At 33.9% G+C, this 23,769-nt stretch overlaps 1 protein-coding gene and 1 long non-coding RNA gene across 2 annotated transcripts; one reads left to right on the forward strand and one right to left on the reverse strand.

The window, feature by feature from the left end:
• Positions 1-13,745: 13,745 nt before the first annotated feature.
• Positions 13,746-18,216, reverse strand: LOC139823581 (uncharacterized). The gene is made up of 3 exons (XR_011734822.1): positions 14,611-18,216; positions 14,292-14,512; positions 13,746-13,883 (listed from the first exon to the last, which is right to left on the reverse strand). It is a non-coding gene; the product is annotated as an uncharacterized lncRNA (long non-coding RNA).
• Positions 18,217-21,319: 3,103 nt separating this feature from the next.
• LOC139823596 (uncharacterized) lies at positions 21,320-22,003 on the forward strand. The gene has a single exon (XM_071796127.1). The coding sequence runs from the start codon at positions 21,320-21,322 to the stop codon at positions 22,001-22,003; it is 684 nt and encodes a 227-aa protein (XP_071652228.1).
• The last annotated feature ends 1,766 nt before the right edge of the window (positions 22,004-23,769 follow it).

Genomic DNA, 23,769 nt, shown 5'->3' on the forward strand with positions numbered 1-23,769 from the left:
CTTCTAACGCCGACGTCTTATATGACACTACAAAAAGGCGTGATATCCGTACAAAATTACCTTTTTCAAAAAAAGGTAAAAAAATGCGCCAAGTACACGCATAGTAGTATATATGTATTATGTTGTTACCTCGAAAAAAACAAAGTGGTAGTATTATACCTCAAAATAACACCCTGTACATATTGTTTATACAATGCGTAATACTACAAAAAGGCGTGATATCTGTACAAAATTACCTTTTTTAAAAAAAAGGTAAAGAAAGGCGCCAAGTACACGCATAGTAGTGTATATGTTGTTACCTCGAAAAAAAAAACAGTGGTAGTATTATACCTTAAAAAAATCTAAGTAACAAGTGGTAGACGAAATCTTTGTATCTTGAAAAATCTCGAAAAAACCTAAACAGTAGTATCTTCACCTCGAAAAAAAAAACAAAGTAGTAGTATTATACCTCGAAAAAAACCTAAGTAACAAGTGGTGGACGTAATCTTTGTATCTCCAAAAATCTGGAAAAAACCTAAGCAGTATTATTTTTATTTCCAAAAAATTATTACTCAAGTGATACACATCACAAAATTACGTTACCTTATCAAAAAATGAGTCGCGCTTCAAGTGATCTATTATTACAATTACAAAAAAGAAATAATATCTCTTTTTAAATTACAGCGCCAATTACAGAGAACATATATTTTTCGAGATACAAAGATTACGTCTACCACTTGTTACTTAGGTTTTTTCGAGGTATAATATTACTACTGCTTTTCTTCGATTAGAATAAAAAATTGAATCATGAAGAATTACACAGAGGTAACAGTACAAAATACAAATATTTTATTAAAATATTTAAACCCAACAAAGGAATACAAGGTATTTAAATACAAAGTTTATATATGTATTTTAAAAGATTTAATCGCATCGCAAAGAATTACAGAGGTAACAGTACAAAAAATAAAAATATTTTTATTAAAATACATAAATTTTTCTTGTCAAAAAACTTGGCGCTGCTAGAGAAAGAGAGAGAGAGAGAGAGACCTTTTACAAATGTAGATATTACTTATTCTATACTTATTCTATACTTAATTCTAATCGCTTTAAAAATCTAAACTTATCCTAACTTATCCTATACTTAGTAATAAGCCGCATTATTCACCGTCACACACACACACACACACACACACACACACACACACACACACATCGCCCACACCCACTCGCTCGCACATACACACCAGGCTGACCTAATTTTGAGGTCTAGCAGCGCCAAGTTTTTTGACAAGAAAAATTATGTATTTTAATAAAATATTTTTATTTTTTTGTACTGTTACCTCTGTAATTCTTTGCGATGCGATTAAATCTTTTAAAATACATATATAAACTTTGTATTTAAATACCTTGTATTCCTTTGTTGGGTTTAAATATTTTAATAAAATATTTGTATTTTGTACTGTTACCTCTGTGTAATTCTTCATGATTCAATTTTTATTCTAATCGAAGAAAAGCAGTAGTAATATTATACCTCGAAAAAACCTAAGTAACAAGTGGTAGACGTAATCTTTGTATCTCGAAAAATATATGTTCTCTGTAATTGGCGCTGTAATTTAAAAAGAGATATTATTCTTTTTTGTAATTGTAATAATAGATCACTTGAAGCGCGACTCATTTTTTGATAAGGTAACGTAATTTTGTGATGTGTATCACTTGAGTAATAATTTTTTGGAAATAAAAATAATACTGCTTAGGTTTTTTCCAGATTTTTGGAGATACAAAGATTACGTCCACCACTTGTTACTTAGGTTTTTTCGAGGTATAATACTACTACTTTGTTTTTTTTTTCGAGGTGAAGATACTACTGTTTAGGTTTTTTCGAGATTTTTCAAGATACAAAGATTTCGTCTACCACTTGTTACTTAGATTTTTTTAAGGTATAATACTACCACTGTTTTTTTTTTCGAGGTAACAACATATACACTACTATGCGTGTACTTGGCGCCTTTCTTTACCTTTTTTTTAAAAAAGGTAATTTTGTACAGATATCACGCCTTTTGTAGTATTACGCATTGTATAAACAATATGTACAGGGTGTTATTTTGAGGTATAATACTACCACTTTGTTTTTTTTCGAGGTAACAACATAATACATATATACTACTATGCGTGTACTTGGCGCATTTTTTTACCTTTTTTTGAAATATCCTAAACACATGAGAGATATACAAGATATTAAGTTAAACAAATTTGCAATATGCAATATGTCTTTCTTAAAAAGTAACAATGTGTTTTCTTTACACCAACTGATAAAAAAGTTGCATTGCAAAAAATAAAAAAATGCTAGTATGTTTATTCTATACATTCTTAACTATACTGTAATTTTATAAAAAAAGTGAAAGTATTTACTATAATTATGTTATTCCTTATAAACAAATATACTAAAACCTTATAAAACAACATATTAAAAAGTTACATATCGATGCATCCAAAACATTTTTTATTATAGGGTAACTCTGATATTTTTACGCTGCGCGGGGTTTTACGCCACAGATGTGAGAAAAATAGAAGGAATGAAGGTACTTGCTCGCAATTATTCTGTTATGTGCCTTTATGCCATATTAGTATTGTGTTGTAATTTCAGTTCTTTACTGTTAATATTAACAAAACTGTCGTGATTTGAATTGATTTCTCACCGTAGTAAGAAGCGCGATCTTGTATTACGACCTACGTAAAATAATTACTGTAGGGAAAAGGTTTTTAATGGTTATTTCATGATACATAAGTGTAGAGAGATAATAAATAATAGAATACAGCAAAATACAAGAGCTATGCACTTGTATTTTGCTGTATTCTATTATTTATTATCTCTCTACACTTATGTATCATGAAATAACCATTAAAAACCTTTTCCCTACAGTAATTATTTTACGTAGGTCGTAATACAAGATCGCGCTTCTTACTACGGTGAGAAATCAATTCAAATCACGACAGTTTTGTTAATATTAACAGTAAAGAACTGAAATTACAACACAATACTAATATGGCATAAAGGCACATAACAGAATAATTGCGAGCAAGTACCTTCATTCCTTCTATTTTTTTTGACATCTGATCTGTGGCGTAAAACCCCTCGCGGCGTAAAAGAGTTACCCTATAATAAAAAATGTTTTGGATGCATCGATATGTAACTTTTTAATATGTTGTTTATAAGGTTTTAGTATATTTGTTTATAAGGAATAACATAATTATAGTAAATACCTTCACTTTCTTTATAAAATTACAGTATAGTTAAGAATGTATAGAATAAACATACTAGCATTTTTTATTTTTTGCAATGCAACTTTTTTATCAGTTGGTGTAAAGAAAACACATTGTTACTTTTTAAGAAAGACATATGGTTGCATATTGCAAATTACATAATTTTTTTGCCAAGCAACAATTTTTTACACCAATTGATTCATTTTATTATTCTGTACATAAAAATGTTAAAGGTACAGTTACCAAAAAATGAATAGCTTATGAGGTACTTTATATTTCGTTAAAATGTACCAGAATAAAATATGAAATATCTTGTAAACTGTTAATTTTTTTACAACTATCTTAATACTTTTATATGTAGAATAATTAGAAAAATCAAATTATGAAAAAAATTATAAGATTCCATTTTAAAAAATGGCGATGACCTTTATGTGACCTTAAAAAATTAATTTACTCGAAAATTGGTTTTATTATTATTTGTCCTCTTTGATACAACTTTTGTCTAAAACGTTTTTTCATATCTTCCATATTTTTTTAGATATTTGCCTGGGGCGTTTAAAATGGCATACCTTACATATAAATATATAAATGTATAAACTATTAATTTGTTAATTATAACTAACTTAAATTTTTATATGTAGAATAATGAGAAAAATTATATTATGAAAGAATCATACAATTCCATTTTAAAAAATGGCGATGACCTTTATGTGACCTTAAAGAATCGATTTTTTCAAAAATTGATTTTTGATCAATGATTGGTTTATTTGTGCCTCTTGATATCTTAACAAAAACAGATGTAATTATTTTGTATGGAAAAAATATTGCAAAAATGTTGGAGATACTGATTAAAAAAGTGCAGAAAAAAGAAGAAAGTTATATAATATTTGAAAGAGATTATAACACAAGAATAAGAAAAAAAGCAGATAACAGTAAAAAGAAAGACAGAAGAAGTAATAAGAAAATTATTAGCTAAAGTAATAAATATACAGCGGGGGGGGGGTCCCGGAAGAATCATTGCGTTTCCCAGGGCCTCCTACCTCATTGGAAATTCCAATAATAAAGAAAGGAGAAGGACAGGAGGTGAAGGATTACAGAGGAATAACAATTATGTCATCGATGTACAAGATCTACACAGCGATACTAGCTGAAAGGATAAAAAGGAGGCAGAAACGAAGAATTTGATTCCCGATAATCAAGCAAAATTCAGAAAAGGAATAGGGACGATGGACCAAATATTCGCACTAAACTACTTAATAAATAGACAAGAGCGAATAAACATGGGCAAAAGATGAAAGAATTGACTGATTCGTTTACTGCTTAAGTTATACTGCTTACGTTCTGTACTTTTCTGAGCCTTACTTGTGCCAAATTTTTATTGAAAAGGTTAAGAATATTATTTAATAAAGTAAATAAGTTTGTTTGTTATCGTATTTATAAAGACAAATTAGTATATGTTTCTTTACGATATGTATATATATGTATTGCTAATTACTTTAATGTACCACATCATGGATATTATATTTGTTGTTGTTGCATCTAACTAATATATTTGCCAGACTAGAGTCAAGCTCAACAGGGTCTTCTTTCCCCGCTAATTTTCCAAGCCCGTTTCCTTGGCAGTGGTTTCGCTAGATAGTAGATAGGGACAGTGGGAATCTCGTTAATCCATTCATGCGCGTCACTAATTAGATGACGAGGCATTTGGCTACCTTAACAAATTATCTATGCATCTAACTAATATATTTATATTTCTAGATATTAAAAATTACCTTTTTTATTCATTTCTACCGCTACTGCAAGTTTTACCTTTACATTTAATCATCCATTATATCTTGTTCTTTTCGAAGACAATCAATACTGTAATGCAGATGAATAATATAATTATTATTCGTCGTCGTCGTGATTCCGCCACGAAGCGAGTACCAATCATTTGGCCTCCGCGCAACCTACACCTACAGAGATCACCAAAGCAAATTTGAACGTGTGTTAAACAATTTACACACGGAGCATCAGAGTTTATTATAACGCGTGACGACGATGAACGGCCATGTAGATAATAATATAATTATTAATATAATTGTAATAATATAATTATTATTCATCTGCATTACAGTATTGATTATCTTCGAAAAGAACAAGATATAATGGATAATTAAATGTAAAAGGTAAAACTTGCAGTAGCGGTAGAAATTAATAAAAGAGGTAATTTTTAATATCTAGAAATATAAATATATTAGTTAGATGCATAGATAATTAAATTTATGAACTTTACAACAGTTTTATAAAATTTATATGGTAATACTTATAATTGATTATAATATTTTATGTACAGTTGTAAATATTAAAAAAGAAGAATTAAAAATAAATGGATACTACCAATTTTGAATTTTTGCAAAGTCAATATGCTATCCTTTTTCGATATTATTATAAATTACATATTAGCACGTTGAAGAGTTAAAGGATATATAAAAACTAATTAGTATATTAGATTATATTAATTATAGTATAATTATTCTCTCTTTCATATTTCACAATACATATTTTATAGAAGAGAAAAAAGACAAGAAAAATAAATAAGGATGTTTTAAAAAGTAAGAGAGCAAATTGAGATTTCATATTTCACGAAATAAATACCCTAGGCATTTCAAACTTGCGCGCAGGGTAAATACATTCTTAGAGAACGTATCTCATACTATTGTCACGGAGATCCTCAAGTATCACAAGTTGTGTGCACGGTGGATGCCTAGGATGCTAGGTGCCTAGGGTGCCTAGGATTTCAGATCTTAAACCATCCCTTATATAGTCCTGACCTTGCTCCCTCTGATTATCATGTGTTTGGATTGAAAAGAGTCGAAAAAGACAGAGAGAAAGAAAGAAAAGACAGAGAAAGAAAGTGAGAGATAATAAGAGAGAGGTAACCCGACTGGAAATTAAACTAGGGTCCAAATAAGGACCATATAATATTTGCCTGATTTAGTTGTCAGGAACTGATACTATTGCCTTATCGGTACCTAAGTAATCGTGTAACGCAGTTTTTCTATAAGGTCCTTATAAGTTATCACAATCAGGCCCTTGTAAAATTATATTAGGTCCTCATAAGGGAATATATAAGGTCATGAATAATGTAATCTAAAGAGGATCTGATAATGAATATAATATATATGGAGGGGGTAAAAACCCACAGTGGTGTAAGTCAAATTTTTAAAAATATTTCCTCGTGTGCATAGATGCAATCTGTACAATATATAAATTGCATCTATGTACACGAGAAAATATTTTTAAAAAATTGACTTACACCACTGTGGTTTTTACCCTTCCATATATTGTGATGTAATTTAAATTTTTTAACATTAAACATTATTTATTATTAAACATTATTATTAAACATTATTATTAAACGTTATTTTTTATTAAACATTAAAATTGAATTAACATTAACATTGTATTACATTTAAAATTGTATTAAACATTAATTATATTTATTTTATAATTGTTAAACTTTAAAAACAAAATTAGAGAATTTGAGTCGCCAGTGAATAATTAAAATTAACAGAGATATTGCGAGCGACCCAACTGGCCAAATTTTATTGATTTACAACGCTACGTTTCGACCGTGGATCCGGTCCTTTTCAAGCGCTCTCTCACAAATATATTCGTCAGGCATAATGCCCTAACTACGCCGAATCTAAAAACTAAACGACATATTTCAGTACTCCGCAATAAGTAAAAGACAATCAAAAATCCGTAATTATACAATTAGAAACTTACATATTTGTGCGTCAGGATCAAACAATACAATATAAAATATTCGTTAAACGGCATACTTCGTTAGATGTTTGTGTCAACCAACGTTCTCGGGACGGTACATAAATTTTCATTCTAACCATCCGGTAAAATATAAATTAAACACTATCACCAGTTTGGTTGACCGCGCCATATTACTCTCAGATGAAAAATTTCATGACGGCAATATTAAAATAGTCAAAGAAATTTTGTACAATAATAGCTTTCCTAAACCAATCGTTAATAAACACATCGCCAAGCGTCTAAACATTCTCAAAACACGCAACAATACACATAACACCTCGATTGACCATAATGCAACCTTCGATTTAAAAAACTGCATACCTTTACCTTATATCAAAAAGTTGAGTGATAGCATTTGTCGCACGTTAAAAGAAATCCACATTACCACCTTATTTACAGTCCCTAAAAAACTCGATTGCCTAATAAGACGAGGTAAGGATAGAATTGACGACCTTAAAAAAACCGACACAGTATACAAGATAAACTGCAGGGATTGCAAGGCTACGTATATTGGGCAGACTAAGAGACATTTGTGCACGCGCCTCAGGGAACACCAGGGCGATATCAGAAAGCACACTAGTAATCATTCCGTAGTGAGCGAACACAGAATGTCTTATGGGCATGATTTTGACTGGGGGAAGCCAGAAATATTACACCAAGAAAGACATACTAGAAAGAGGGAATTAGCGGAGATGTTTTTATTAAAAAATTTGACGGCACTATCAATTTACAAAAGGACACGGAGAATCTTAACGTTCTCTACGAACATATCATAAAAGAATTATAACTCCTTCCCCTTCTTCGCTACTTCCCTCTCTACGTCCTAGCTTATTACTACGGCAACTGTTTGTTTTTATATTGTCAAGTTCGTCAGTCTAAATTTTACCACCGCACGGCTCTGACATGACACAAACATCTAACGAAGTATGCCGTTTTACGAATATTTTATATTGTATTGTTCGATCCTGACGCACAAATATGTAAGTTTCTAATTGTATAATTACGGATTTTTGATTGTCTTTTACTTATTGCGGAGTACTGAAATATGTCGTTTAGTTTCTAGATTCGGCGTAGTTAGGGCATTATGCCTGACGAATATATTTGTGAGAGAGCGCTTGAAAAGGACCGGATCCACGGTCGAAACGTAGCGTTGTAAATCAATAAAATTTGGCCAGTTGGGTCGCTCGCAATATCTCTGTTAATTTTCAAAACAAAAAATACGTGAAAACATATCTGAGTGTTGGGTAGTATTATTTATTTTAAATATTTAAATTTAATATTAATAACAGTGTTGGGTAGTATCTAGATACATATGTATCTAGATACTACCCAACACTGTTATTAATATTGAATTTAAATATTTAAAATAAATAATCACTCATCAGTATAATCTGTAGAATCTTCTTCAGCACTGTTACGCTCGGGCATAGCAGTGTTATGCTCGGGCGTAGCAGCGTTACGCTCGGGTGTAGCAGTGTTACGCTCGGGTGTAGCAGTAGCATCTTTGGCGTTCTCCCGACGCCGCGACGTTTCGTCCGTTTTCCGTTCCAGTTTTTTACATTATTTAATACTGCCTGAATTGCTTGCTTAAATTGCCTCTCAGTTAACGGATTATCATCCTTTTTAAATCTTGTTGATACAGCAGCTAGAATATAATAATAAAACAAAATATTTAATTATAATATGAAACAATTTTTAATTTTTACATTTAAAAAAATTGTAATTTTAATAAACACCTTCTATGCATTTATAAAAGTCTGTCCCTTTAAATATACTTTTTCCAGGGACTTGTTTGACGGCAGTAAAATTTTGCGCAACATTTTGGCACATGTATTGTCGCATAATAGTGCCAATATTACGGGCTAATGCACGACATTCATCGATGGAACGTTTTATAAGATAGATCTGAAAAATGAGACCTACAGTTTAACGCGGTTCCGATCGACAAATATAGAAGGGGTTCTCATGGCAAGATACTCTCGGTGGTTTGCCACGATCGCCACGAAAATCATACAATATAGTGTATGTGAATTGTGTGCATAGATGTAATCTATACAATATATAAATTATACTAAATATCTAGTATATCATATATGTATACATAAATATGTATATATGTAAAGAGAGTACACTCTCTTTAAATCTAGCGCGCTTAGTAGGCTCCACGCGCGTTTCTATGACACCCGCTGGCTGTCCCGTCGACCACTAAAGGAACAGCTGAGCAGGGAGAAGAAATATAAGAGAAAACACGTGTGAGAATAAAAAGGTTACATAAAGAGAATCAATTGCTATAAACGATAGAGGTGATTAAAGAAGAGTTGTGAAAGAGAGACGAATAATTAACCTTAATTGTCGTTTCTCTTATTTACAGGTAACTGGTAACTTGTGTATATATTGTAAATAGTAACATCGATTATAAGATAAAATCTTTTATTTACAGAGAAACAAATTTGGTTCATTTATTCGGATAACCTAAACCTCATAGATAGAAAGATATTATATAGATATACTTACAATTTTTTTTTGGTATTTTTTATTTGATTTTAATTTTTTATTAAATTTTTCAAATTGCTCTATGCTATCACATGGCAATTTAATTAAATCATCATCATTTTCTTCGTCTTCTGATGAAATTCCTGATTGAACTTTCACTTGTTTTTTTAATATTGATAAAATATTTTCCACATCCACTGTAAGTTTTAAAATTGATCCTTTAAGAAGAGTTAATTCGTTTTTTAATTCTTTTAATTGTTCTTCCGTTCTTTCGGCAAAAGTTTCTGAAAGTTCTGGAAAAACCATTTCCCAAATATAAGTAAATTATTGAAATTTTTTTATTAATTATTAATTATTAATTATTTATATTATTTATTTATTTTATTTATTTATAATTTATTTATAATTTATTTATTTATTATTTGTTAATTATTTTCTATTTATTTATTTATTATTAATAAATAATATTTACCTTCATACTCGTAGTTACTTTCTGTATGTTTTTTAGAAGGTGACAATGATCTTTTTGTTGAGTAATGATATTTTTTATTTGATTTTTGAGAAGTACTGCATGTCTCTGAATGTCTCTGCACGTCTGTTTCGGCAAAAGTTTCTGAAAGGTCATGAAAAAGTATATTTCCAAAATATAAGTACACAAATTATCAACCACATTTCACAATTAGTTAGATTTACCTTCATGTTCGTAATTTTTTTCGTTTAATTTATGTTTTTTAGAAGGGGGTGGTGATTTTTTTGCTGAATATTGGTTTTTATTTGATTTTTGAGGAATACTACAGGGTATCTCTAAATCGTCTGATGAAGAAGAAGATACTGGTAGTTTTCCTTTAATACTTGATTTTTTATTTTTTTTTTCTATAAAATAAATATTTTCAGAATTAAATATACCGATATTAACGAAAATAATAAAAAACCCAAAAGACCAAAAAATTTAAAAAAAAAAAACCAAAAAGCAAAAAAAAAAAAAACAAAATTGTTATTATTACTTACGAAAAGATTCATCATGAATATTTTTTTTTAAATTAATCTGCGCAGAGTTAAAAATTTCTTGCGTGGATAATCTTTTTTTATTTTGAGTTTCTCTTATTTTTAACTCTTCTAAATCATGTTTTGATTTTGTCGCAGCATCCAACTCACTGTCTGTTGTAAACGCGTATTGTTGAACGTTTAATTTTTTAATTTTTCTTCGCCTCGTATATATTCCTAGAGTGTTAAATAGCGTTTTTAGAATATTATTTAATTTATTATTTTATTTGAGTATTATTTTAATTGAATTGTCATGTAATAGCATGAGGCAATTTGATGAAAAATTGAAATTAAATGAAAAAATACCTCAAAAATTGTAAGTATATATACATGTGTACACACACACACACACACACACACACACACACACACACACACACACACACACACACACACACACACACACACACACACACACACACACACACACACACACACACACACACACACACACACACACATATGTATAATATTTTTAAAGTAATATTTCTGAGAACGTAACTTACTTGCTTTTCCACGTGATTGTACGACGTACTTTGGCCATGAGTAATCTGGTCGCTGACAAGTTTTTATAAGATTTCGTAATTTTATTAATTTTTCTTTGCTATAAGGCGGTGGCATAAAATAGCACATTAAGTCACTTTTTTCGTCATCCCATATTATCCATTCATTTGGCATAGGGATGGGCGATACAAGAGAAATATCGATATTTCGTATCGATACGTATCATAAATAAGAATATCGATACACTAAAAATATCGGGCGAAAAATATCGATATTTAACAGTATCGATACTGTCGATACCTCTATTATTAGTTATATTTTAATTTAATTTTGAGAACACACAAATAAGCAGCCCGCTAATCCGTCGTCATTGTTAAGTTCGTTTTCTTCGATTAGTTATTTACATATGTGTTATAATGATAAAAAAAGTTACAGAAATACACTATTAATATACACTAATTATCTTAAATATAAAGTCACAGTATTGCAAACGGCATGGAGATCAAGTTATTGTTTGAAAAGGAGAAATCAATTATGACAGATACATATGCGACAAGTAGTTTTATGCTAATTGTAATAAATTTGGATACAAAATTCACGCAAACAGAGAACAAAAGAAGGTACATGTTCCTGTAAATGATTAAATAGAAAGTTGACAAATTGACAATGTACAGTCGCGGTCAGAGTAGTTGCAACACTTTTCTTTTAACTCTACTATCTTATTACAGATTTCTCACGGCACATAATACTTATCGTATGCTACACATTTGTATGTGTATGTTTGACAATATTATTATTACCGATTGTGAAAGTAGTAGTTCTTATTCTGAAACTAAATGCGCGTTCTTAAACTTATTTTAAAGAAAATGTTGCAACTTGCAACTACTCTGACCGCGACTGACATAAGTATATATGACAGATATGACTATGTCCGTACATGCAAATTACATTATAATATGCGCTAACTTAAGCATCGATTATCTATCCACAAGTATATATAAAAAATATATACATATATAGTTACTACAGTAACCAATCTTCCACAGAAAGAGAGTTTAAAAAAAGCATCTGTTGTAAATGTTTACCTGTTATACGATTTCTACTTTCGGTGACAATATTTCCGGCCCGTGAAAATAATCGTTCACTTGGAACGGAGGTCGCAATTATAGTTAAATATTTCAATGCTATGTTTTTTAAATCGGAATGCATATTTATTAACCAATATTTTAGTGGATTGCCATCCATTTTCATTGGTGGTTGATTTAAATAATATTGAAGTTCATTCACCATTGTGAAATCGTTATTCTTTAACGTATGTTTATATTTAGCAACTAAATTTTCGTGTAATGTCCAAAATTATCACTTTGGATTAAATTATTTTGTTGCGCGTTTTGAAAATCGCATATATCTGATTCATTTGCATTTATATTTATTATTTGCGTGATTTTGTTAACACAATGAGCGTATGCAATTTTATCAGAAAAATGAAGGTTCTTGAATCGAGGATCTAAAATAGTTGATATCACCAACGGATAAACATTTTCAATATTACTAAATCTGTTTGAGAACTGACGTTCTAATTCACATTTAAAGTGAACACCTATTTCAGTTTTTGGTGTAAGCATATCTAATTTATTTTTTAACGTATGGATAATCGGAATTACTTTGCTGCCAGTAAGATAATGTTCACCGCATATAATTCTAGTGGCTTCATTAAATGGTTTTAATAAATCAACAAATTCTTTTGCAGCTTGTAATTCAGATGCAGTCAACATTATCGGTGCTGTAGGTTGTTGCAGAAGAATACCATTTATTTTATCTGCTAATTCAATAAATCGTACAAGCATGTCGTAAGTCGAATTCCATCGAGTTTCGACACTTTGTATTAACTTGAAGGCTGAATGAGCTCGCAATTCATCTGCAGCAACCACAGAGTGTTTAAAATATGTAACAATAGTTTTAATTTTTTTACAGAAATTTCTAACAATAATATCCTCTTTAATGATAATTGATGGAACTAAGTTCAACGTGTGTGCAAAACAAGACAAATGTTTTTCAGTGCCAAACAATTCGGTAATTGCCTTTTTCATGTTAGCCGCGTTATCCGATACAACACTTATAAAGCCCCTTGCACAATGCTAGGCAACAGGCAATAGGAACAGGGAATAGAAATCAGAAATCATGTATAAATGCAGAATAAACAGTGACACAGGCAATAGATATAGTTTTCGTCACGTTGGAAATTCTGTGCCTATTGCCTGTTGCCAATCAATCATAGCATTCGAATTTTTTAGGTTGTAATTAACGATTTTTTTGTTATTTCCTGTTCCTATTGCCTGTTGCCTGGCATTGTGCAAGGGGCTTCACACTTTCTTTATCTATATTCCAATCACGTAATATGTTTAACAACCACATTTTTATATTTTCAGAAGTATGTCGGTCATTTAACTCAGTAACCCCAATAGTCACAGACTTGTACGTTTCTTTTAATATATAATGAGCTGTAAGACCTAAGAAACTTTTAGTATTTAACGTATCCGTCCAAATGTCGGTTGTTAAACATAAATTTTTAATATCTGAAAATTGAGCTTTTATCATACCTGATAAAAACTCATATTTTTCTTCGATCAAGCTCGTGATTTTTTTCCGGCTGGGAATCTTGTACAACGGCGCAACTGTTTTCATAAACGTAAGAAATCCTTCCTTTTCCACTGTCGCAAATGGCAAATTATCTTTTGCAATCATGAAAATAAGCTTGTTGGTATACTCAGCAGCTTTTATTCCTCCATCTATAATAAAGACAAAACATGAAATATATATAAGATAATTGAAATGTTTAACAAATTAAATTTTAAAAGTAAAATACTTTAAATAATAAAACTTAAATACCATAAAATGATTTATGGTTTTGAAAAGCAGAATCAAGAGTACATTGCCTCTTTTTCAAAACTGGTAATGACACAACTGATGCCTCTGATCGTGAAATATTTGACGTGACTGATAAAACTGGCGATTCTGAAGAATTAGGAGGTGAAACAGATTTTGCCATTATATCAAAATCGTCATCAATATCTTGATCAGTTTCATCTTGCGGCTAAAAAGCGTAATATAAAATGCATTAGTAATATTATTTTATATTAAATATTGAATAAACTTAATGTAGTTTTCAATACAAACAGTAATTATATATTTATTACCATAACTTTTCTCTGTTTCGGTGAAGTTGAGGCCTCTGTGACATCAGATGTCTCAGTAGCCCTCTTCATTTGTAACAGAACTTTAGGATGTGTTCGGGTCAGATGAAAGCGTAAATTTGTTGTATTTCCCTTAGTTTTGATCATCTTGTGGCAAATGTTACATTGGCCGCCTTCACTGGTTCGGGCAAAAAATTTCCAACAATCACTTTTGGGTGGTGGCACTGTACATAGAAATAAATAAATGCAGGAAGAATATTTAAATGACAAAAAAATAATCTAAAATAATGCATGCAAGTAAGATAATGCATGAGATAAGTACTGTTATAGAATTAGTGAGAAGGTCAGGCCAATAGCAACGTGGAAAAAGTGAGATTAGGATTTTGAGAAGTCTTTTCCAAGTTCCCAGTTCAGTTTTCAAATTTAATATATCCAATATCATGCATGTATAACTTCTGCAAAATTTAGAAAAATATTGCCACATAGTAACAAATAAACTTTGATCAACCCAATCATAGACAATAGATTTAAAAGAAGTGAAAATTATTCAATTATTCTTACTTAAATTATACTCACGTAAGCTGCGTTCGGATTTCGGATAGCGTGCTATCAGTATCAGCAGACTTCACACCGCAATAGTTGTACATACAGTACATACAGTGTATGTCATACACTACACAATAGCGGAATGCCCGGCGAACCGGGCGAACAACAACCGCCACGTGCCATTCACGTGCCGCGCAAAATTTGCGCCAACCCGTGCTAGACACGTAATTGGTAACCAATCACAACTATCACATGCCAAGTAGCTGCTGCGTGCGCAATTGACGGTATACACTCACGATCAGGCGAGGAAGATATATCCGTCGAATTATGGACTGTATCGAAAGTTCGATATTCATGTTCGAATATCGATACAGGCTAATATCGAAATGTAAAATATCGATACAAAATATCGATATTACAGCCCAAAAGTATCGATATTCAAAATATCGATACAGTATCGCCCATCTCTAATTTGGCACTATATCTACACTTTTAACATTATTTTTTGTTTTTTCAAACTCAACAAGCCTATATTTATATTCGTTACTCATCTACAATGATTAAAAAATATTTTTATGTAACTCGTGAATTTTTATTAGAATACATAAGTAATATAAGTAATTTTAAATTTTAACCAACACCAAAGAATACGAGAAGATAACGACACAAGAAGATAACGTGAATTTTCTCGCAAATAATAGTTGCTACGTAGATAAAACAAACGCCCGTAGGCGCCAACTGCGCCAACTTCTCTTCATCATTATATTATAATTATATCATTATACTTTGTTACATATGCAGTAGTCCTAATACATATATTTTTTCTTTTTCAAATTCACTGAGATTTATAGTTAGCATTTTTTTTTGAATCTCATTCACTTTACATGTAACAGTTTTACTGTTTCTCTTAGTTACAGTCCAGGCTAGCAAATCTTCCGAATCACATGGATAATTATACATAGATTTTATCACCACAAATTTCTATGTATTTTAACTGAGATCGGTTCTCAGGAAGATAGATATTATTAATTTGTATTATTTCACCATTAGAGAGTAAAACTGTATTATTTGGTGATCTTGTTGTTATTAGCACATCTTTATATCGTAATTTTTTTATATTTATTTTTCCTAAATGTTCACAGTTTAATTTTTTTAGAATTACAATTGGAGGCGATATCTTTGGTTGTGCTTTATGAACACAAGATATTTCATTATAACGACGACATATTTGTGATAATGGCTTATTACCATTACGCAATAATTTTTTCATTTTTCCTAATGCATTTTCGAACGGAAATGATGTAATATCTGAGAGAGGACATTGCATGAATGATACATCATCAGCAATGTGCAGCAGATTATGAACGTTGCCGATTAAAAATTCATTTCCATAAAAGTTTGGTATACGATGTACAAATTTTTTTAACAAGTTTCGTGCATGCGTATAGTATTTTAACGCTGTGTCTTTTCCCGACAAAATTCGAATAGCTGTATGAAGAAGCATAAAATGCTTATAAATACTTTTGGTAAATTTTTTTTAAAAATAATTGGCCCAATATATAATAGGAGAAACTGAAATTCGCGGTAGCTTTAAATTTCTTAAAATCAGAAAGGGATCGAGTTGTTCTTTGGAACTCTTCAGGGATGCATCACTGAATTTTCGTCATTAAAAATGATAATCGTGCTTTTGAACCGTATGATAATTTTTTAATATATTTTTTATCTTCCGTACCCTCGAGCCAGCACTCCAACAGTTTTTTCATTACTCCTAAATAGAGGAGATGCATTGCATCAAGTGGAAAGCTGTTAATCATGTCTATTGGGGGTTCAATATTAATTAAAGGAGATATTCCTCTATGATGTTCGTCATTTGTTTGCTCTCTGAAGGAACGATCCGTTCTTAATTCATAATTACCATCTGGGTAAATGGTTCGATTTTTATATCGTTCGCCACGTACAAAACAACGTTCACATGCCCAAAATCCATTATGATTTTTTATACATTCGACAAACGAACGAGCTGGCCTATCACAAATAAAAGCTTTAATAGAAACTTGAAAGAACATTTACATTTAATCCTTCAATTTGGAGCAGGTTTATTTCCTCAATAAACTTTTTAAAATATTTTTTGACATTTCCTGGTTTGTGAAGCCCACAATATATTGCCACTGGGAATGGTTTATAAATGTCAGGTTGGTGAAAAATTTTGCATAAAATTGGCCAAAAACTCGTTGAACTAGACTTAAATAGTGGTAAACCATCTACATTTATAATTAACTGTATACTATTTAAATGTAAATCAGGATTAAGACACTTTATAAGATGTGAAGTTAAACCGAAATACACAAATAGGCCATCATCATGTTCATCAAGTTTCTCAATCTTATAACTCTCACATGTAGTCTGTAAAAATGTTTTTGAACTTTTGGGCAATTGAGGTATGATGGGTCGTAATATATTTAATAAACCATCCAAGCGAGAATGGGCAAGTGGTGGAAATTGAAATGCCCATTCTCGAAGATCATTTATAGTGTTATTCAGTATTACTTTATTATTCATTGAGTCTGATGAAATCGAAGAGAGAGAAGCAATATCTGCAGGTTCATCTTCTGATATATCCAAAGCATTATTATTGTCTTCGCTAGTAGCATTATCATCTGAATTATGTGTTTCGTTTTCCAAATAAAGACTGTTTTGTACATTAATTGATGACTGCATGTTAAAATAGTTTTGTTCTTTATTATCTATTTCAGACGGCACTGATAGACTATTACTTATGCTATTTTCTACAGAAGAATTTTCGTTCCAATTTCTTTTTCCAAGTACGCGATATTTTTGCACTCTTAAACGTGTTGCTGCACGTTTTCTTGCCAATCTTCTATCAAATAAATCCATGTTAATGAATATATAAGTAAACCGTAATTGTAAATAAAAACCACCGTAATTGTAATAAACCACCGTAATTGTAACCTTAACTGTCAAAACTGTCAAAATCCTTTGAATAATGTGTACGCACTCTGGCAGTACAGTTAACTGTGTGAAGTTTGACATTATGTCTGGCAGATAGCATCAGAAGATCGTTTTCAAGGATATTCAAAATTGTGCATTTTTAATAATTAATTATTAATCGGCGCGCAACACGAGCTGGAAACAGTATACAAAAATTTACACAGATATATCATTAGGCTACTTAGATCCTAGATGTATTAGCTTCACAAAACTTTTATATACATTATAAGTACAACTTTTATTCGATTAAGCACATGTACATTATCTCGATCAGGACCTAATTATATAACCCTATCAAACTTCTGATAGAACAAGACTAACATGTCCTAATCGGGGCCTGTTTATGTAACCCTATAAAATTCGGCATTTGTAATTAATTTTCCGATAAGGCATGTATACAGGGTCCTCATAAAGACCTGATCAGAATACTTGATTAAACTTTACTTTTAACCGTGTTATAATTAGCCCGATTGAGTAATAATAAGGACCTAATCGGGTTGGCCTTAGTAAGGCATGCCTTAAGAATACCCGGTCAGGTCTCCTTATGATATGTCGGGCCCAATTTCCAGTCGGGAAGCTTTAAAATAATAATTAAACTTATATTGTGCAAAACTCGTTTATGATGAAAATGATGATATCGTGTTTGTTCGTAATTTTTTACTCTTTCTGATTAGATATTACAAAGTTAAAGATGATGAACAAGAGGAAAAGAAGGAAACAGAGAAAGAGAGAGATAAAGAGAGAAGAAGAGAAAGAGGGGGAGAGAGAAAAGAGAGAGGAAGAAGGAAGAGACAGGTAAGCCTTAAAATAATAATGAAACATATATTGTGCATAACGCGTCGACGATGACACATGGTGATAGCGTGTGTGTTCGTAATTTTTTTTGTCCTCCGTGCTTACATATGACAAAGATAAGATGACAAACGAAAGGAAAAGAAGAAGAGTCGAGAGAGACAGAGAAAAAAAAAAGAAAACAGAGAAAAAGAAAAAGAGAGGGAGAGAGAGGGGGGAGGGAGGGAAAGGAGGGAGAGAGAGATTGATTGATTGATTGATAGATTTATTATGCCCAAGCGTAGGCTAAAGGGCAAAGTAGGAGTAAGCATGAACAGAATGCAAAACGCAATCATCATATACAAAGTATCACAAATAAACTTAGACTAAAAATCTTAATACTAATCTTAGAGCTAACAGTTCAACAACGCAAAATAGCAGAGCATAATAATAAAATTGTTTACAAGTATTGCTATAAGCTGAAACATAAATCATAATACTAATCTAGAGTGAATGTTCAACATAGAAGGACACATACTCGCAAGTGTGCCAAACAGTAAGCAGCGAACAGAAAGCAGGCAATATCAGTCAGACTCCAAAGCAAATAAATACGGACAAAGGAGGTTCTTAAAAGAACCAAGAGAAGACGCAGATTTGATATTGTCAGGAAGAGAGTGCCAAAAGTACATTGCAGAGAGTCGGAAAGAATTGCGGTAGGTAACGGTTCTATGGAGAGGAATATGAAATGTATGAGAGGATGAGGCCAAGCGGTCAGATTTTCTCAAGGCTGAATCAGGAGGAATGAAAAGTTCGTGAAGATAGGAAGGAGATTGTACATAGAGAACACGGTAAGTTTGGCAGCCAAGAAAATAGAGCCTTCTATTTCTGACCGAAAGCCACCCCAAACGACGTCTGAAAGGAGTGATGTGCTCATCTCGCCTGAGATTGAAAATAAATCTTATGCAGCAATTAACAAGTCTCTGCAACTTAGTATCCAACTCGCCACTTAAACCATGATAAACAAGGCAGCAGTAGTCAATGTGTGGTAAGACAAGAGTAGTAACGAGTTTGATTCTAAGTGCAGTAAGCAGGGAGTTTTTATTAAATTTAAACTTGTACAGAGCGTGGTGAACTTTCTGTGAGACATGTAGGACATGCCTCTTCCATGATAGGTTGGACATTAAGATTACACCCAAGTTTTTCACGTCGCTAACAAAAGGGAAAGGCGTTTGGTTAATAACTATCGGCGGTAGAAGGGTAGGGTCAATATTACTAACATGAGTCTGACTGCCAAAAATGATGACATTGGATTTAGCAAGATTAAGTTTAAGGCCGTTTGCAGTAGCATATTCAAAAATGGCGCAGGCATCTCTAGAGATCAACTCAAGGCTGCGAATAATATCAGCAGGTGGACATGAGAAATATATCTGCAAGTCGTCAGCAAAAAGCATGTCGTTTGAGTAAGACAGAGCCTTGCTGATGTCGTTAATGAAAAGGGAGAACAGCAGAGGACCTAGCACCGAACCCTGAGGAACACCCAGGGACATTGATAACCAGTCAGAGCAATTCCCCTCATCATCGACCACAGCCTGAGAGCGGCCTGTTAAGTACCAGAAGATCCAGGCAATCACGGCATCAGAAAAACCAACTTCCACCAGTTTGATAAGTAGATGAAGATGCGAGGTCGTGTCACGAGAGAGAGAGAGAGAGAGAGAAAGAAAGAGAAAGAGAGAAAATGAGAGAATGAGAGGGAGGTAAGCCTTAAAATAATAATTACTTATATTGTGCGCAACTTGTTTACGATGAAGATGATGATAGCGTGTTTGTTTGTGATTATGTTATTCTTTGCGATTAGATATTGCATATATAATTAAAGATAATGAACAAGAGGAAGAGAAAGAGACAGTGAAAGAAAGAGAGAAAGAGAAAAAAATAGAAAAAGAAGCAGGTAAGTTTTAAAATAATAATTAAACTTATATTGTGTGTAACTCGTCGATGATTAAGTTGGTGATAACATGTTTTTTCGTAATGATTTTTTTCCACGATTAGATGGGATGATAAAGTTAAAGATGACGAACAAAAGGTAAAGGAGACAGAAAAAGGGAGACAAAGAGAGAGAGAGAGAGAGAGAGAGAGAGAGAGAGAGAGGGAGAGGGACGTAAGCCTTAAAATAATAATTAAACTTATATTGTACGTAATTCGTCGACGATGAAGATGGCGATGTTGAGATTAAATGTTAATCGCGTTTCCATGATATCTCGCGATGTGCACGACTGTACATCGATCACGCCTATCGATATACTGATACAAGCGAGAATCGAGACGAGCGCCGGATCTATCCTCGTTGGCATGCGCGAGCACGCGGAAACTCGAGCCGGTTGGTCTCGCCGTACATCTAGTCAGTCGCAATAGAGAAATCAGTTATCGAACACGCGCATTATATAGTTCTGTGAAATAAAGCATTATAAAAGACTAACGACTGCAAGTGAATAAACCCGTTTTCTCTCCTGCTCCGTTTCTCACAACCAATCTGCTCTAACAGGTTATGGGCCCAGTTTCCGTAATCTGTGCAACAGTTGTGTGAAAAGTGGAGAGAGGTTCCGAAAAGTTTTGCGAAACACGAGGCAAATCGGAAAAATCGGCCATCTTGAGTCGCGAGTGAGTGCTTGTAACGGACACGTGTGAGCAAGAGATTTGCATCCGCGATGTCTGCGGGGATCTCAGTGAAAGGGATCAAGAACTTTGACGGGACGAACTTCCAGGCATGGAAGGCCCAGATAAATGCGCTGTTCGTGATGAACGACGTTCAGGACGTGGTCGATGGCACGAGAACCATGTCGGCTGCCGCTGCCGCAAACCAGGCTGAGGTGAAGAGGTTCAAAAAGGACAACGCCACAGCACAGTACATCATCTTATCGTCGATGGAAGAAGAGCAACAAGTGTGTGTGCTATCCTGCGAGAGTGCAAAAGCCATGTGGGACAAACTCGGACTCATACACGAACAAAAATCCGAGACGAACAAGCTGGGGCTGCTGCAAAAATTCCATGCTTATCGCATGAGCGAGGGAGACACGGCGATGCAGCACGTGGCGAAGATTCAGAACATGGCGAGTCAGCTCAGAGATATCGGCAAGGCGGTGTCTGATGCGACGATTATGGCGAAGACTCTGGCGAGTCTAACCTCACGGTTTAGCACGCTACAAATTGCGTGGGACAGCGTAGACCCGGCTCGACAAACGCTGAATAACCTACAAGAAAGGCTTATACGAGAGGACATGCGACTCAGTGCGGATGAGGACGCAGCGAGTGCGTTAGCCGCAACGAAAAAGGGGAGAGAAAAGAAGAACCGTTTAAGCCAAAAGAGACACAAAGGACATCAAGTGCTATAAGTGCAACGAGATGGGACATTTTGCACGACAATGCAGAAATGCGCGGCAAAAGATAGGTGACGATGAAAAATCTTGCGAGTCTCGCGATTGCGCGTTCGTGGTGGAAACCGGTGTGAAGCCGAGTGCGAAGCATGCGCAGAGCGGTCGCGTGAAATCCGGCAGCAATCAAGTGAAAGAGATAATGGCCGCAAAGCAGAGCGAGATTTGGCTTATCGACAGTGGAGCGTCGCGACACCTTACTTACCGACGTGAGTGGCTAACGGACTACCGAGAGAACAAAGACGGCGGAGAGATTTCGCTTGGCGACAATGAGGTATGTGGTATTGTCGGGGAAGAAACAATACGAATCAAGAAGTTGATCGACGGTGTGTGGCGAGATGCGCACATCGAAAACGTATTGCTAGTTCCGAAACTTCGAAAGAACTTATTCTCGGTGGGCGCGTGTACAAATATCGGTTTCGAAGTGCGCTTTAGACTGCAAATAATACGCGACGACAGAGTAGTCGCGACGGGAGTGAAACAGGGCAACAACGTTTGTCGTATGTTATTTAAAGTCGTGAAACCGGGAAGTGTCGAGGAGGCGAATGTCGCGACAACAAATTTGACTGTGTGGCACGAACGGTTGGGGCACGTGGGCAAAAGCGCGATACGTGAGCTAGCGAAAAAGGGTTTGGTGAGTGGAGTATCGCTCTCCAATGAAACCGACTTTTTCTGCGAGCCGTGCCAGCTGGGGAAAGCCCATAGACTGCCATTCAAGAAGAATTCGGAAAAAGTGAAAACGGAGCCCGGCGAGAAAATACACACGGACGTGTGTGGGCCAATGTCTGTAGAGTCACCCGGTGGATCGAGATACTTCCTGACATTTAAAGACGACGCGAGTGGTTATAGACACGTATATTTCTTAAAACAAAAATCTCAAGTGTACGAAAAATTCAAAATCTTCGAAAAGATGATATCGAACAAGTTCGGGCGTTCAATCAAATTTTGAAATCGGATAACGGCCGCGAGTTTTGCAATAAACAAATGGACGAATATCTCGCATATCGCGGTATAAGACGAGAGACAACCGCGCCTTACACCCCGGAGCAAAACGGGAAAGCCGAGCGGGACAACCGTACAATCGTCGAGAGTGCGCGTACTATGATTCACGCGAAGAGTCTGCCTCTAAATCTGTGGGCAGAGGCAGTGAGTTGTGCGATCTATGTTTTGAACAGAACCGTGTGGTCGAGTGATAGAGTTACACCATACGAAATGTGGGTGGGGAAAACTCCAGATTTAAGTCACTTGCGAATCTTCGGTTCGGAGGCGTTCGTACACATTCCGAAACAGTTCACGCGGAAACTCGACGCTCGGGCGCGAAAGGTAATCTTCGTGGGTTATAAGGACAACTCCGCTATTTACAGATTGTACGATCCCGTGACAAAAAAGGTAAGCGAAGCGAGGGATGTCGTTTTCAATGAGCAAATCGGTAAGGTATCTACAAAGATGGAACCGCAAGATGAAAGCGAAGAAGAAGACGAGATAGCGCTTCCGGGAACCAGAATGAAGCAAGATGAAGAGAGCCAGAGTGAGAGCGAAGAAGAGGAGGAGGCACCAGGAGGCGCAGCTGCTGCGAAGGCGAAAACTGCAGTACCGGTAGCAACAACTCCTCCGGTTACCCCGCCTACACTCAGAGATAGGTCAAAAATCAAAACTCCGTTGAGATACAATGCGCTCGTAGCCGAGTATATGATTCCCAATACATACAAGGAAGCTATGGATAGCAC

Source organism: Temnothorax longispinosus, unplaced genomic scaffold, assembly GCF_030848805.1.
Source record: "Temnothorax longispinosus isolate EJ_2023e unplaced genomic scaffold, Tlon_JGU_v1 HiC_scaffold_14, whole genome shotgun sequence".
Classification (NCBI taxonomy): domain Eukaryota; kingdom Metazoa; phylum Arthropoda; class Insecta; order Hymenoptera; family Formicidae; genus Temnothorax; species Temnothorax longispinosus.

What these genes read in the sequence shown, in the direction of transcription:
- LOC139823596 (XM_071796127.1), top strand. Translation starts at nt 21,320, where the DNA reads ATGTCTGCGGGGATCTCAGTGAAAGGGATCAAGAACTTTGACGGGACG.